The 17,609-nt window shown below is 53.5% G+C and overlaps 1 protein-coding gene across 1 annotated transcript in view; it reads left to right on the forward strand.

The window, feature by feature from the left end:
* Positions 1 to 17,609, forward strand: part of DTX1 (deltex E3 ubiquitin ligase 1) — a 106,096-nt gene that overhangs the window by 47,152 nt on the left and 41,335 nt on the right. Inside the window, exon 2 of the mRNA XM_029913846.1 lies at positions 11,365 to 12,046. Coding sequence (XP_029769706.1) covers positions 11,365 to 12,046 — 682 coding nt within the window. The remainder of the gene's footprint in view (positions 1 to 11,364; positions 12,047 to 17,609) is intronic.

The raw sequence follows: 17,609 nt of genomic DNA on the forward strand, positions 1-17,609 counted from the left end.
AAGGAGTAATGGTCTCAAGTTGCAGTGGGGGAGGTTTAGGTTGGATAATAGGAAAAACGTTTTCACTAGGAGGGTGGTGAAGCACTGGAATGGGTTACCTAGGGAGGTGGTGGAATCTCCTTCCTTAGAGGTTTTTAAGGCCCGGCTTGACGAAGCCCTGGCTGGGATGATTTAGTTGGGGATTGGTCCTGCTTTGAGCAGGGGGTTGGACTAGATACCTCCTGAAGTCCCTTCCAACCCTGATAGTCTATGATTCTAAGTAGAGTTGGCGAGTCCCACCCTACCATGCTACCTTGCCTTGTGTGCACCAGTGCATTCTGGGAAAATCTGAGCATTTAAAGGGCCTGATTCTCCATTGTCTCTCCCCTTGTGGAGTCATTTATATCCGGGCAAAAGTGGGTGTGAAAATGCTGCCAGGTTACCCGCTCTGCACAGGAGCGAAGAGCTGCCCATTGGCGTGTCACTGTGCTGATCATGGGCAGCAGGACCAACCGAACCAGCCACACAGGCGCAGTCAGAAGGTCCTGTCTAGGCTGCACAAAATAGTGCATGCCAAGCTGGTTCCAGGATAACATCCATGTGCTAGCCTAGGGCTCTGGCAGGGTGTTGGCACTAACTTTCTTAGAGTCACCCATGCCAGGAGCTGGTTACAACTGGTTCAGTTCTAGCCTCTCCTATCAACCTCCCCCCCACACACACATGCTGCTCCACCAACAGCTATTCCCTTTAGACTGGGCTCCAGTCACGTTGCTCGGTTTTGATGGCCATCCAGCCTGTCCGATCCAATCATTGTTTTCCCCTCGGAAGGGCAGGAAGCCTTGTGACAGCCCGGTGTGCTGGGGCTCTTCCTCTGTGGATTTGTACAGGCGCCGAGGAGGGGTGACCTCTACCCTCTGTCGGCTCTTCCCCGATGATGTCATCCTGCCTCTTAGCTCACTTCCCAGTCCACATCTCCAGCCAACCAGTTAGCAGATTCCACCGGAGGTCACAGCTGTCTCCATGAGCGCACCCCCCCTCCCTCGCCCTCCCAACCCACAGAGTCCTTTGGATCTTGCACAACAGCAGGAAAAGGGGAAAGTTACAGTTCAGAGCAGAGACGCTGGGCCAAATTCTGCACTCAGTTACACCAGCTTCATCACACTGACGTCCATGGAGTTACTGAGACTTTCCCACCATCTGGTGGAAATCGGACCCCGTGAAGCCAACACATTTTACTCCCGCGTCGCTGAGAGCCCAGTCCGGCCCATTGGCATTATTCAGGATTTACAACTGTGTAATTGGGATCAGAGTTGTATAACTGTGGTTCTCTAGATCCACAGCTTTGTAGCAAGCTTGATGTCCCCACGTCCCCACCGAGGCCTCGGAGGGACCCAAATGTAGCAGCGGCTGCTGCTGTAGTGGCAACCACACCCCTCGAGCATCTCCCAAATATTGGACAGTTGCCACCTGCTTGCTGTCCTGCCTGGACTGGTTAACACTGAGCTGGCTGTAATCTGAACCTCAGGCTGCTTAATGGTAATGGCCAGAGACTCCATTTTGTCTGGATTAATAACCAGACCAATGCACGCTGCTTCTTGCCGCACCAGCGTGGCCATTCGAGATCTCGGAGTAGAATGGCGTTCAGCCCAACGCCAGCGACAGCTGCCTTTATCCATTAGCCAGTCAGTGCAAATCCTGAACAACGATGGTGACAGAACCCAGCCTTGCTGAACACCTGTGGAGATAGGAATCTATCTGCTGGCAAACGCAGCTTTCTGTTCCACTGTCGAGCACGTCTATCAATGACACTGGCCGAAACACCTCATCAGATCCCACAAACTCACTCAATGCACTGAATCAAAGGCCTGGTGGAAGTCTGTTTAAAAACAAAAAGTGCAGCTCACGGCATATGAAATTCAGCCATTTTCTCAAAAAGCGGTGCTTTCAGTGGCTTTCTTGGCATGGACGTATTAGAATGGAAGCCAAGTGAATTTCAAAGTGTATATACCAAGGAATGCTGCTATATGGCCGGCAATCATGTGGGTGTCAAAAGCTTTGATGGCCAGAGAAGATTTCCCAATGATGGACATAAACTGAACCAGACCACTGTAGACTGCTTGCCAGAGACCAATCTGTGGGGTGCTCAATTTGCAAGGAGACCACATCCTTCTGGAATTTGCCATGAAGATGATGAATTGGGATCAGAATCTGGCAAGAGTTACTCCAGATTTACTAGAGTTTACATGCCAGCAGAGTCTGTCCCAATGGAGTTACTCTGGATTTACACCATTGTAACTGAGATCTGAAATCCTGAACCCTGCTCCAGCATGTTGTGCCACTACAGCATGCAAAGGAACTGGGAAGCTGGTGTAACTGGGGATATCCAGGGGCCTACACCACCCACCTTCACAGCCCACAGCAAAGGGTGTGTAAGGCTTGTCCTCCAGCAATCCCAACAACCCCTTGGTTGGTAGAACTTAGAGCAGCCCTGAGGCTGCTCTAGATTGCACTGGGGGCTGTGCTGCCTCCCCGCAGCTCTAGGGATCATGGGGAGCAGAACTGTGTTAAAGCCACTTTTACCCTCTCTTCCCACCTCAGCTGCACCAAGCAGAGATGTGGCATAGTGAGGACCTGACTCAGTAAGGGCCATGTTACTCCCGATTTACCTCAGTGTAACAGATCAGAAATTAGCTCAGTGACTCTGCTTGGGGTCTACCAACAAGAAAGAAAACAGGGATATTTTACAGCATGCTCCCATTCCACTGTCCTGATGCCATTTGTGTAGGCTGGGTTGGAGGGCCTGGAACTGGGAGATTGTTTTATTTTTAATAACATTTGCTTACGGAGCAGATTTTTATTATTCTTTCAAAGCATGCTGACACTTTCTTTTAAAGGGAAACACGTTGCCAAAGTTACAGCTACAACAGAGCCAAGAAGAGGATTTAACAAACTGTGTGTCTGGGAAACAGCTTGTTCAGGAGGCTGGCAGCCGGCTCTCACATCTAGGCTGAAAGCTGACCCCCGTTGGTTACGCGTGAGAGATGTGACCATTTCAGTGCTCCTCTGGGGCAGGACTTGGGTGGGTTTAGCGCAGGTCCTGGAGAAGGGGCATTGGCACCGATTTGGCAGCCTCCCATCACTGTCCTCTTGTTAGTATATTTCCGCTTCCCAACAGCCTTGTGTTAGCTCCATTTTTACACCTAGGGACCTGAGGCTGAGAGATGAGGCCCTGCTCCTCCAAGTTATTGCAGAGTGAGGACCCCCATCTAGTCAGCTTAGGTGCTAGCTTAGCGCCCAGGCAAGCTAACGAGTGCAGCTGGCCTGCAGTAGGATGCCTAGCTGGCTACACTGCCTGGCTGGCTGGAAGAGTCAGCAGACCAGCTCTTAAGCCAGCAGCAGCAGCAGTTCAGTGGCTGCTCAAAGCATTCACCTTCAGCTGTGTTAGCATCTGTTCTTGCCCTCTCCCAGCCTTGGCTGCAAGTTTCTTCCTGCTTTCCCTGACTCCCGGCCCCGATCCCTGGCTCGGAGTCCGACTTGACCCTTGGCCCTAGCATCTGGCTTCTGAATCTCGTTCTGACCCTCAGTCCTGTTTCCCAGCCCCAACACCTGCTCTGACCACAAGGCGTGACTGCCCGTGTCTTGGTCCCTGCTGCTAGCTCCCATTGTAATCAAAGACCTTTGAGGTTCTGGGCCTACCTGACTTGCCTGAGGTCACTGCAGCAGTCTGTGGCAGAGCAGGGGCTCCCCACCAGATCTCCTACGTGTTAGGCTAGTGACGTAACCTTGAACCATCCTTCCTCTCTACAGAGAGGCTATAGGCTCATGGTGCACGGCCTGGAAGGGAGAGTCGAATGGGTTGAAAACTGAAGGGACAGTCAGGCTTGAGCCGAGTCTCTGGTGCACTTATCCTGGCAGAGCTATACCGCAAACCCTCCTAGTATGGAAGCGGCTTATACTGGCAAGAGTTCTTTTGCCGGCATGACGTGTTCCGCTTCCCTGAGCAATTTGTGAATACCTGGAGGATGAAGGGGTGATCACTAGCAGCCAGCATGGATTTACCAAGACCAAATTATGCCAAACCAGCTTGATGTCCTTTTTTTGACAAGGTAACTGGTTGGTGGATAGGGGGAATGCAGTGAACATCATATACCTGGACTTCAGCAAGGCTTTTGATGACATTCTGATAAGTAAGCTGGAGAAATGCTGGCTCAACAGAACTACCATTAAGTGGATACATAATTGGTTAAACAACTGCAAACAAAGGGTGACTATTAATGGAATGATGTCAGTTTGGAGGGAGTTCTCAAATGGGGTTCCACAGGGGTCTGTTCTGGTGTTGTTTAACATCTTTATTAATGACCTGGACGTAGGAATAGAGAGAATACTGATCAAATGTGCAGAAACTAGAGAGGATCCAGAGGCGAGTGACAAAGATACTCAAAGGGATGGAATGCAGCCATACGAGCAAAGGCGGAAGGAATTGGGTATGTTCAGTTTGGAAAAGAGGAGATGAAGAGGGGACATGGTATCAGTTTTCAAATATTTGAAAGGCTGCAATAAAAAAGATGGAGAAAAGTTGTTTCCTGTTCCCACAGAGGGCAGGACAAGAGGCAATGTGTTCCAACTACAGCAGAGCAGATTTAGATTAAATCTCAGGAAAAACTCCCTACCTGTAAGAACAGTGGGCCAACGGAACAGATGCCCAGGGAGGTCGTGGAAGCTCCTTCCCTGGAGGTTTTCAAAAGGAGGCTGGAGCCATCTGTCTGGGATGGTTTAGACCCAACAACTCCTGCATCTTGGCAGGGGTTAGACTAGATGACCCTTGCGGGCCCTTCTAGCCCTATGGTTCTATGGTTCTAACATCATGTTGGTGCAGTCACATGCAGCACAGCTTACAACGGTGGTGGTACCACTGGACTGGGGCTCCTGCAGCACCTGTCCAATTCTCCCCAGTTCCGTTGCTGGGAGCAGGAGCTTCTGAGTAGAGCTGGTCAGGAATTTTCTGATGAAATGGTTTAATTGGAAAATGCTGATTCCTCAAACCCCAAATGTTTTGCAGAAACATCTCTGAGCTGACAAACTTTTGTGTCTTGGGGGTTTGCTGGAGAACCTGAGCCTCGAGGGTCCATGGCTCTGGGGCAGCCCCAGCTCTAACCAGCTCCCTGCTCCCAGAACTGCAGCAAGGAGCTTGGAAGCCTTGAGAACCCCAGCTGGGTACACTTGCAGTGTAGATATACCCACCTGAGGGAACCTGGCAGCCCTGGAAGTCTCAGCTCAAGCTCGGACTCTGAGTTTTAGAGTCCGTGTCCCAGTCTCTCCCCTCGTCGGGCTCCTCATCCAGTTCCACTCCCCCTAGTCTCTGACTCCCAGTCTGCCCCCAGTGCTCCAGCTCCCATTCTAAGTCTCCTTGCACTGGGAGTTCCAGCCTCCTTCACCTTTCCCCTCCACCAGCTCCTTGTCAGATCTTAGCCTTCCCCTGCCACCGTCACACTGGCCCCTATTCCCAATTTCCTTGTCCGGCCTGTCCCAGACTCTTCCCCCATACCAACCTGACTCCTCACCTGATCTTTAGCTCCCTCCCACACCCCAATTCCCAGTCTCTACCCACCAGGCTCCTTGTCAAAATCTGCTCCTCTCCAGCCCTGCCACAGCTCCAACTCTTGTCCCTACCTGCATTCAAATCAGGCTGCCTCCTCATTCATGCTGCCTGCATCCAGCAGGGTGAGCATTGAGGTGACAGCTGCCTTGAGCAGCCAGGAGGAGCAATTGCATATAGAAAGTCCTACCCCTCCCTGGGGGTCTGACCTGGAGCATGCTCTGTAGGGATGGTGCATGTGCAGTCTGCATCTGCAGATGCACTGTGCAGAGAATTTAGCTGCCAAACTCTAACAAGTCTCTGTTGAGCATGTGTGCATGGGAGCACTAGAGCTTCTCAACCAAACGGTTGTAAGAACTTTTTTTAACATGGGCAAAATTATGTATTTCCCCTTAATCTTGTTCTCAAAAACAGCCGAGCCATTTTTTCAAAACCTACCCTAAAAAATCAGCTTAAGGCAGACCCCTGGCATGGGAAATCTAATGAAGCTGGAGTTTGGCAAAGGTCTTAGCAACTGAGAACAGAATTTTATAATGGGAAGTGTCAGGAACCTTAAGAGCAGGTGGCGCCACCAGATTGCAGTATTAGTCAGTGGTAGTGATCAGTGATCAGCCAATGGATTTATTGGCTAGCTGCCAGCATGGGCAAGGCCAGTGATTGAAACCAATCAGGTTGCTTCCCTGCCCTCAGCTCCGCCTTTCTCCTTTTCAGTTATCCCTCCACTGGAAGGGCTTGCAAAACCCAGTTCCGGAACAGGCTGTATGTTCCCATGTGTGAACTGCTGCTGTTGGAATAACCTCTGGCAATCCCAGTTCTCCACCCCTCTCAGCCCCTTCAAAGAGGCCCATTCCAAGCTGGCCAGTTCAATAGCATCAATAATTCTATCCGAATGGACGTCTGTTTCTCGTTACCCCTCTCTGTGCCAAAGAGTGGAGCACCCCAAACAAGGCGCGTGGTGCACCCCACCTGGAAAAGGAGGGCTGGGGCTAGGAAATTCCAGCTAGCAGAGCACTCTGATCATTCACAGTGTGGTAAGTGCTTTATAACTAGAGAAGGGACCAAGGACTGGTGCAGCCTTCAGATCTGTGTCCTCAGTTAGGTCTCAACTCTCCCCAAACCTGGGGCCTCTTTGGATCTGGGGTTTGGTTCAGGCTGGTCTATGCTGAGACCACCTGGCCAAGGATTGTTAGAGGAACCTGAACTCTCCTCCTAAGCTGTCTCTTCAGTTCACGTCGAAAGACTCGTCTTCCTCTCCAGCCAATGAGCCACACAATCTCCTCTCTAACGAAACAATCCAGCCCCCCACCCGAGACTCCCAGTGCCCTGAACCGTGCTCATTGTAACTCCCCAACAACTTGGGGCACACTGTGGCCTGCTGCATGGGAACCTGCAGAATGTGCTGGCGCTCACCTGGAGCAGCTGCAGAGCTCTGGGACCCTTTTGTACCAGCCGTGCCACAGCCAAATGAGCTGCATTGCAGGGAGGAGGGCAGCAGCTTTTCACTGCCAGCCTCCACATCCTGCCCTCTGCATCCATCACTGCTCCCTCCCGTGTCGTCCTATGGAGACAGAGCAGCCGGTTAGCTCTTGCTCTCATTTTCCATAATCTCTCTCTCTCTTTCAGTCTCCTTTGAAGATGGGGATAGGGGGAGAGAAGGAGACCAGAAAATGTGGGTGCAGGGTAGAGTAGTAAGGGTGCTAGAAACATTGATCTGGCTAAAAGAACAGGAGTCCTTGTGGCACCTTAGAGACTAACAAATTTATTTGAGCATAAGCTTTTGTGGGCTACAGCCCACTTCATCAGATGCACAGAATGGAACATATAGTAAGAAGATATATATACACATACAGAGAACATGAAAAGGTGGAAGTTGCCATACCAACTCTAAGAGGCTAATTAATTAAGATGAGCTATTATCAGCAGGAGAAAAAAAACGTTTGTAGTGATAATAAAGATGGCCCATTTCGGACAGTTGACAAGAAGGTGTGAGGATACTTAACATGGGGAAATAGATTCAATTTGTGTAATGACCCAGCCACTCCCAATCTCTATTCAAGCCCAGGTTAATGGTATCTGGTTTGCAAATTAATTCCAGTTCAGCAGTTTCTTGTTGGAGTCTGTTTTTGAAGCTTTTCTGGTGCAAAATTGCCACCTTTAAGTCTGTTACTGAGTGACCAGAGAGGTTGAAGTGTTCTCCTACTGGTTTTTGAATGTTATGATTCCTGATGTCAGATTTGTGTCCATATATTCTTTTGATCTGGCTGATTTCCTTTCACTTAAGGCCACATCTGCCCAGGGATTTCAGCCACAGGTGGAGCTGCATTGGTACAACCAGCTAGTGTAGACATGGTTGAAGATGGGGCAGCCTGCTCCAATTCGAATCATGCTGTGCTGGTGCAGCGTGCCTACATGAGGATTGGCACAGGTCCAGCTATGCCAGTGGCTGAAACCCCAGTGTAGACAAGGCCTTGATATTAATCCAGTCACCAGATTCCTGTGTTCACAGCAGCTCACTTGGGTTTCCAATGAAGCCAAGTGACAGCCATTGGTATCCTGCCAAAGGGGATTCAGGGCACCATGTAGTCTGTCTACACTGCGGGCGAAGGCGTGATGGCAGCCGGGGCTGACACACCCGCGCTAGCTCTAATCTAGCTAGCTCAGCTAAAAATAGCAATGGCGACGTGGCAGCGTGAGCGGCAGCACAGGTGTAAGCCCAGAGTCTCAGGTGCGCTGAGGCGACCGTTCCCTAATACTGTCCTTTCCCAGAAAGCCCGGCCCTTGAGAGTTCACTCTCATCCCGAAGGGGCTCTGAAGGTGAAATCTGCACAGCTCCCAGTAGAGACGCCTGCAGAATTGATATTCTGGGGAGCTGGAATAGCATTTCCTCACTGTCAGGAAAGGCTGGCCCGGCAACCTAGAGCTTGGTGCTAGCTTCTATTCCCTGTATCCCAAAAGCCACTCTCTCCTCCCCATCTCTTTCTTGCTCACTTTCCTGCTTCCCTAGAATCCTTTGCTGCTGCCCACAAACTGCACTCTGGGAAGGGTGTTAAGTTCTGCTAGGCCAGGCCAGGCCAGGCCAACAAAGATTCTGTGGTTAAAGGTGTTTCCACTGTCCCCTGTGTTAACGGTAAGGGTGATTGTAAACGGGGAGTCGTCATCAAGCAGGTTTGTTTCCAGTGGAGTCCCACAGGGCTCAGTTCTTGGCCTTTGCTTTTTAACATTTTTATCAGTTATTTGGAAGAAAACACAAAAATCAGCTGATAAAGTTTGCAGATGACACAAAAATTGAGGGAGCGGAAAATAATGAAGAGGACAGGTCACTGATTCAGAGCGTTCCGGATTTCTTGGTAAATGGTGCAAGCAAACAGTATGTCTTTTAATATGGCTCTGTGTAAATGTATACACCTAGGAGCAAAGAATGTCGGCTGTAGTTACTTGGTGGGGGACTCTGTCCTGGGGCGCAGTGACTCTAAAACAGATTTGGGGGTCGTGGTGGATAATCAGCTGAATGTGAACTCCGGGTGCGACACTGGGACCAAAAGACCCACGCAGTCCTGGAATGTATAAACAAGGGCATCTCAAGTAGGAGCAGAGAGGTTATTTTATCTCGGTATTTGGCACTGGTGTGACCACTGCTGGAATCCTGTGTCCAGTTCTGGTGCCCACAGTTCAAGGCAGATGTTGATAAATTGGAGAAGGGTCAGTAAAAAGCCTGGGCTCTGAGACCCTCCCCACTCACGGGGTCTCAGAGGCTGGGCTCCAGACCGAGCCCAAACGTCTACACGACAATTTTTAGCCCTGCAGCCGGAGCCCCCCAAGCCCAAGTAAGCTGACCTGGGCCAGTTGTGGCCATGCCACGGGTCTTTTATTGCAGTGTAGACGTACCCAAAGAGACGGTTCAGGGGTGACTTGATCACAGTCTATAAGTAGCTACATGGGAAACCAGTATTTACTAATGGGCTCTCCACTCTAGCAGAGAATGGTCTAACATGGTCCCATGGCTGGAAGTTGAAGTGAGACACATTCAGACAGGAAACAAAGTGTACATTTTTTGATCGTGTTGGAACCTGACTCCTGGGGTCACAGCAATGCTCAGGTTTGGCCCAGCCAAAAAGTGGTCGGGCTGTGGCCCCAGTGCTGTTCCCACCCCCGGCTCCATGGCCAATGGCTTATGCAATATGTGGGGGCCTTCTGTGGCTTGTGCGGTTGGTAGCGGGGAAATGGAACCTTTCACAGGTAGATCACCAACTCTAGCTGAGTCCAAGTGCTGGTGTTCCATAGCTTGTGTGGAATGAGTTTATTCAGACCATTTCCTAGGGCTCAGGTATTGAACCCACAAAACCCACTGTCACTAGTTAACAGTACCTGGCTCCTGGTTGGCGGCTGAACCAAGCACTGAATGGCTTATTGAGACTGAACCCCCTACCTGTTCCATGGGTGGGCCCTCCAGGTCAGGGCTGAGCCCCACTGGAGTGGGGGAACCGTGTTCTTCCCCTCCCTGTGCTGACCTTGATGCCCAGGCGCTAAATAATGGGGGCTGACTTGCCGCTCTGTTACTCCAGCGCAACTCTGTGGGTTCCAGCGGAATTACCTGGCATCAGCTTGGAAGGTAGTGGCTACTCAGCCCCATATTTTGAAGCAAAGCGGGTTCAGTGACTCTAATTCTCCTCTCCCTCACACTGGAGTAAAGCCAGGGTAACCCCAGTGCCTACCCCGGGGCGAGAGGCGAATTGGGCTCAGAGTAGAGCTGTTTGTAATAATATAAGTGGGTTTTGCTTCCAATAATTCTAGAGGGCCAGAATCTCAGCGGGTGTAAATTTAGGCTTACCATACATCCGGATTTTCCCGGACATGTCCGGCTTTTTGGTCCTCAAATCCACGTCCGGGAGGAAATTCCAAAAAGCCGGACATGTCCGGGAAAATAGGGAGGGGTCGTGGGGCTTGGGTCTGGGCTGGAGCCGCTGGGGCCGGAGCCGGAGCCACTGGGACCGGGGCTGGGGGTGCTTGGCCGCCGGCCGGCGCCGCTCAGCCAGGGCCGGGGCCGGAGCTGCTCGGCCGGGGCCGGGGCCAGTGCCCCGGTGCCCGAGCCGAGCTGGAGTCGCTAGGGCCAGAGCCGCCGGGGCCGGGGCGGGCCGGAGCCGCTCGGCCGGGGCCGGCGTGCTCGGCCGGAACCGGGGCCGGCGCCCCAGGGGCCGAGCCGAGCCGGAGACGCCGGGGCCAGAGCCTCTTGGCCGGGGCCGGCCACCGGAGGGAGCCGCTCGGCCAGGGGGGCCGGACTGGGCCGTGCCTCCTTGCGCCCCCCCCCCCCCTCCGCCCCAGCTTACCTGCTGCCTGCCTGCCTGTTTCAGGCTTCCCGCGAACATTTGATTAGCGGGAAGCAGGGGAGGGGGCGGAGTTGGGGCGGGGACTTTGGGGAAGGGGCGGAGTTGGGGCAGGGCCAGGGCCCTGTGGAGTGTCCTCTTTTTGTTGTATTAAAATCTGGTAACCCTAGTAAATTGGCATTGCTGCATTGAAATCAGTGCTGATTTACACCAGCTGAGGCTCTGGCCCTGATGGGTGTAAAAAGGCCAGGGTGATAGCTGGGAACAAGCTCTGCTCAAGTGTTAGGAAAGCCACGGCTTGAAGGACCATCCCAGTGTGTGAAATCCCATCTCACCTGGAGAGGTCTCCCAGGCTGACCTGGCTTGGCCAGGCTCCCCTCGGAGGGCTCCGTCCCTCACATGAGCTAGTGGGTCTGACCCATGCAGAGGAAGCTCAGCATCCCTTTTCTGTGTTCTTCTTTCCCCCAGGGACCATGCGTCCAGTGAGGAGGAACTTCTATGACCCCTCCTCGGCCCCTGGGAAGGGGATCGTGTGGGAGTGGGAGAACGACAACAATTCCTGGACTCCCTACGACATGGATATTTGCATCACCATCCAGAATGCCTATGAGAAGCAGCACCCGTGGCTGGACCTCTCCTCTCTGGGCTTCTGCTACCTGATCTACTTCAATAGCATGTCGCAGATGAACCGGCAGACGCAGCGGAAGCGCCGACTCCGGCGCCGCATGGACCTGGCGTACCCGCTCACCATGGGCTCCATCCCCAAGTCCCAGTCCTGGCCTGTGGGCACCAACTCCGGGCAGCCGTGTTCCTGCCAGCAGTGCCTGCTGGTCAATAGCACCAGGGCAGCCTCCAATGCCATCTTGGCCTCGCAGCGGAGGAAGGTGTATGTGGGCAACAGCAATGGGACTCTGGCTGTTAGGCAGAGCAACACTTTCAACGGCACAGCATTGTGGTCTGCGGGCACCATGCCAACTGGGGGGACAGCTAAGATGGAGCAGGTCCGGTCCCCTAGCGGCATGCAAGTGACCACCTTCTCCCGAAGCCAGAGCGCTCCCACTGGCACCCAGCTTCCTGGGCAGAACAACCTGAACAGGCCTGGCACGCAGCGGGTTGCAGTACTGAGTACCAGGGCCTCCATCCCACCAGGGTAAGGATCCATACCTCTTGTGGCTTCAGTGGCGAGGAGGTGGGGGTAGCTACTGAAGGGCAGATGTGGAGCCAGGTCACATTATAGGGCTGTTAAAATGGTCCAGTGCCCCTCAGCCATTATGCCTATGGTGTTATATGGCCTGCATGTTTATGTAGTCTGGCACCCTCAGCTCTCACCTAGAGCAGACGCACCCTCCTGAGTAGATGGAATTCAGTTTCTGTTCTTTCAAACATGGGACTGATTCTCTTCTCTCTTACGCCAGGGTAAATCAGGAGTGACTTCACTGAAGTCAGTGGCGTAACAATGGGGTCAAGCCAGTGTAAGTGAGAGGAGAACCAGCTGCCTGGTGTCCGCTATGCTGCTTGGCTAGCGGAGTCCAACCCTGGCATGGAAGGAACTCCCCTCTCTGGTCGGATTCAATTTTCATATTCTGTCAATCTTGATAACCCTCCTCTGCTCCACCAATGGCATCTAGCCCTGCCCTGGGGGTAACCCAGCCATTGGGATTCTGTGCCGGGGGACCTTATAGATCAAATATATTGAGAGAGCAGGTCCATGTCCATCACTGCGGACTTGTGCAGACACTGTTCTATATGATCACGTGTCACCCTTTTCCAGGCTTCCATCCTGTCCAAAGAGGGGCCTGTGTCACTTGGTATTTCCTGGAGGGGGCTCTCCGTTGTTCTTTGGGTGTGTTCATTGTCAGAGAGCCTGACATTCCTGACTAGCTCCACGCAGCTCCCCGGGGGCCCACACATGGTGCGACACACCTCCTCTACTTCCAGTGCGGAAAGCCAGGATGAATTCATGGGATGGCTTTCCACATGGAACCAGTAACAGACCAGCAAGAGGAGGGTGAGGGTGGCTGGCACCAGGGTGGGAAGGGAAGGGAAGAGCTGGGTGTGGTGGGCAGTCCTGGCATTGACAAGAGATTGACCTAGTGGAAGTCACCCTGGCACCATCAAGTTCCTCTCTCCTGCATGTCCTACTTCCCAGTAACATACGCAGCCCCGGTCTGGGCAGAGGAAACCTCTCCCCTTCGGAACTACTCCCTAACTCCTCGGCCCATGGGCATGGTAGCCATCCTGTGCCTAAGTGGGCTGTGTGGGGTCTCTCCTGGGCCTCATTAGCTCAGTCAAAGGGATCGTTGCAGATCAGCTCCAGCCCAGCAGCTCGTCCCACCTCCGCAGGGTGCGCAGCCCCACACGGCCAGCCACATGGAGCGCTGACCACAGACCCGGCCGGAGCCGGTGGCCGGTGAGAACAGGGACAGGCTGTGCTGGAGAGAGCAGTTGGTATTTCTGAACAGCCCTGAACTGGCAGGTGCAGGCCCGGGCCAAGGGGAGACAGAAACAGCTGTTGTTCCAAGGAGGACGTCAGGCGCCGTGCCCTGCCTTGCGGCCTTGCAGAGCCTGGGCCTTGCAACCGCCCTCCCCGGAGCCGCCATGCAGAGCTGAAGAGCCAGGGGGTGGGGGTGTCCGACTGTCACTGGGGATCGGGCTGCCTGAGGGGTCGGCTCTGTGCGCTGAAAGTTGCGTGGTCTTGTTGCTGTGGCAACCGGGCCCAGGTGCAGTGGGCTGTAAACACAAGGGGATTCTCCCAGCATAGCTAAGTGTCCGCTCCTGCTTCTCGCTCTCACTCTCCCAGCCTCGTTCCTCCTCCATCCCTAGTCCCCCCACCCCCGATCTGATTTAGTGCATCCTGAATTTCCAGTGCTGGGCCCATCAAACCCCCAGCGGCTCAATGGACCGTAGCTAGATAGACAGATGGATAGAGTGGGTGGATGGGAAGGAGGGATGGGGAGTGGGATGGAGGTGATGGATGGAGGGGAGAGATGGGGAAGGAGGAGAGGGATGGGAAGGGAGAGATGGAGGCGGGATGGGGATGGATGGATGGATAGAAGGAAGGCCTGGGGATGGAGGGCAGGGATGGAGGGGATGGATAAAGGGGAGGCATGGGGATGGAAGGGAGGGATGTGGGGAGATGGATGGAGGAGAAGGATGAGGATGGAGAACTGGAGGGGAGGGAGGAAAAGATGGAGAGGAGGGATGTGGGGAGGGAGCCCCAGTAACACTAGCAGCAAGGCTCAGAGTGGGGTGCCTTGCCCAGGGCTGTAGACCCAGTCAAAAGAATCCAGAGCTTTGATGTGGTGGTTGGGGGTGGGGGGTGCTCAGTCCCTGCTCTCTGTGCTGGGAGGAGCGATGCAGCCAAGTCTGAGCAGTGCTTCCAATGGGCTTACAGAGCCCAGCAGGGACCATCCCTGTTCTTGTCAGGGTCTGATGCTACTTGCAACCGTACCATGATACACGCTGGAGATGCAGGGGCATGGCTATGGGTCCATTTCCGGTTGGAAGTTAATCCTGTGGGTCTAGCTGGGTTTGCTGTCAGACTGTAGAGCTCTTGGGTTGGGTAGTGCTACTATTGCCAATCAGGCATCAGCTTCACTGGGCAGGGTAGACTGCTAGACTGGGACTCGGGAGACCTGGGTTCTCTCCCTGGCTCTGCCATTGGCCTGCTGGGTGACCCTGGACAAGTCATTTCACCTCTCTGAGCCTCAGTTTCCCCATCTGTAAATGACATTGACCTTCTTTGTAGAGTGCTTTGAGATCTATGAATGAAAGGTGCTATAAAAAGCTAGGAATTATTATTCTTCATATTGGACTGAGCTTCATCACTATTCTGGGTCCATCCCTAGTCAATATCTGGGCTTAGATACCAGGCTGGTAGATGCCTGAGAAATATCTTTGCTAGCTAGGGTCAGATCTTCAACTTGTATAACTTGGCCCAGATCTGCTGAAATAATGGAGCTATGCTGAGTCCCACCAGCTGAGGAGCTACCCCAGAACCCATACAGGGGGAGGGATAGCTCAGTGGTTTTGAGCATTGGCCTGCTAAACCCAGGGTTGTGAGTTCAATCCTTGAGGGGGCCATTTAGGGAACTGGGGTAAAAATCTGTCTGGGGATTGGTCCTGCTTTGAGCAGGGGGTTGGACTAGATGACCTCCTGAGGTCCCTTCCAACCCTGAGATTCTATGATACAATAGGCAGTCAGCTGGGCTGGCACATTCATCCCGGGACCATTGTGATCAGTTAGTCTGACCCGCTGGATCGCACAGACCCGAGAACTGCCCCACAGTAACACCTCATGAAAGCAGAGCCAGACTGACTCAGACATGACTTTCACCGCCCTGCTTTTCAGCTGTCCCCCTTGCTCCCTCCTCTGCTTTGGACCCCAAGCAGCACAGCCACCCCCAGCCCTTCTCCGATCAGCCTGAGAAATGTAGCCTCTGTCAGTGATGAACCAGGCAATTCTCTGAGACCCCCCCCCTTAAAGCCCTGTCAACACCAGCCTATCCCCAAATAACTCCGAGACGGTGGAGCACATTCTGCTCTTGGGTACCCCAGGAAAGCTCCCTGAAGGCAACGAGGGTTCCCTGGGGACAACTTTTCCTAATGTAAGAAGCTTTCTACGTAGTTATATCTAACTAGAGGCTCTTTCCAGCCTGCCCCCTATGAATTAAACAGAGAGGGCCCGCTCCTCAGCTGGTGTCAATTGGTAGAACTCCACTGAAGTCAGTGGAACGATGCTGATTTACACAGCTGAGGAGCTGGCCCCCTTGGTGTGTCACAGTTGTAAAAAGAGGGGATGAGGGAGCTTCAGGTGAGTCTGAATTCCTCAGCAGGCCTGCCAGGTGAGTATCCCCCTAGGTCAATCTTACAGGCACCGTGTTCCGCTCCTGTGTGGTCCCTCTGAGCAGGCCTTGCTGCCTTGGAGTCCGTTTAATTCTGCAGCATTCACTTAACAAGCCTCTTGCATTCCTCACCCTTTGGGGACTTTCTTTTCCTTCTGCTTCCTCTCATTACCTTGGTATCTGAGATCTTCCCATTCCAGAGGTGTCTCTCTCTCGTCCTTCTCCCCTCCTTAGTTCTGCTTTTCGGCCCTGGCACTCTCAGGCAAACCAGTGTCTTTTTTCAGTCCCCAGGAGCGACCTGTCGAATGATGTCAGGAGATAAACCCAATTGGATTAACTGTAAAACCCTCAGTTAATCCAAGGCCATGAGTGGGGCAGACCCAGTCTCCAGCCCCGCCTCACTGACACCCAGGGGCTGTAAATGGGCTGGCTGTATATATAGTCATACCCCACTGGGAGCTCTCAGCATGGAGGTGGGGAGGGATGTGATGGAAGATGCAGAGCGGGAGAGCCCCAGCACTCGGATGGGCAGCCTGGGCAAGATTAGCCCTCCAGTGCGGTTGGCCCAGTGCTGGCACAGGGGTTTCTGGGGCAGAAAGGGTTCGTCAGTTCACCCCAATAACTCATTGCCAACAGGTGTGGTACCGCATGACAAGGAAAGAACACGTGTGTTTTATAGTGGAAGCCCCTCAGGGCTCAGCATAGCCTCATTGACTCAGTGGAGCTGCTGATTTACATCAGCTGTGGCTCTGGCCCATCGATTCCAAGCAGACGGATGCAATCCAGCAATACTCCCTGAATGGCAAATTCAGACTATTCCACCTTCTTCAGCCCTCTGTTTCTGCCACCTCATATCCAAAACGCTCCCCAGGCCTCAGGGGGAACTGAGAGCAGCCTTCAAACGGGGAAAGGAAATGGGGAGGAGATGGGTCCCGAGACTGGAAATGGCCCATGGAGATTTCTGGCTCGAGCTCAGTCCATGTCAGCTGGTGGCCTGTGTGAAATGAACTGGCAGGTCTCAGTCCAGTTCCGACAGCACCCAGGCTGCAATTGGCCCACCCTGGGTGGGGATGTCAGCATAGGAGGCAAGGACTGAATGCAGCATGGAGGTCACCCTTCCAGGTCAGAGTCAGGGCATGTAGGCAGTGTGGTAGGGGAGGCGTTTTCATTGTGCTCTATCTGTTCTGCACATAAACAAAGAGCTGTGGTCTCCAAGGGGCTCCCAACACTGCACTTTTCACCAGCACTAAAGTGCCTTTGCCAGGGTGGAGGAGGATACAACCCAGAATGTAGCTGACCGGTTAGATGGGAACAAATCATAGAATCTCAGGGTTGGAAGGGACCTCAGGATGTCATCTAGTCCAACCCCCTGCCCAAAGCAGGGCCAATCCCCAACTAAATCATCCCAGCCAGGGCTTTGTCAAGCCTGACCTTAAAAACCTCCAAGGAAGGAGATTCCACCACCTCCCTAGGTAACGCATTCCAGTGCTTCACCACCCTCCTAGTGAAATAGTGTTTAATAATATCCAACCTAAACCTCCCCCACTGCAACTTGAGACCATTGCTCCTTGTTCTGTCATCTGCCACCACTGAGAACAGTCTAGACCAGGGGTCGGCAACCTACGGCACCTGTGCCAAACACGGCACGCGAGCCGATTCTGAGTGGCACGCTGCCTGCCGGTGAGAGGAGGAGGAGGAGGGGCCGGAAAGCGCCACGCTGGGGGAAGAAGCGGGGGAGGGGGAAGCTTGGCTGCTGCAGGACCAAGCTTCTGCCTCCTGCCCCGGCAGGGGAGAGCGGGGCAGGGGTCCCGGCCCCCCGCCCCACTCAGCCCCCCCGCCCACCACTCTCCCCTGCGGGGGCAGGAGGCA

Source organism: Terrapene carolina, unplaced genomic scaffold (genome assembly GCF_002925995.2).
Source record: "Terrapene carolina triunguis isolate 2854851 unplaced genomic scaffold, T_m_triunguis-2.0 Scaffold951, whole genome shotgun sequence".
Lineage (NCBI taxonomy): Eukaryota > Metazoa > Chordata > Testudines > Emydidae > Terrapene > Terrapene triunguis.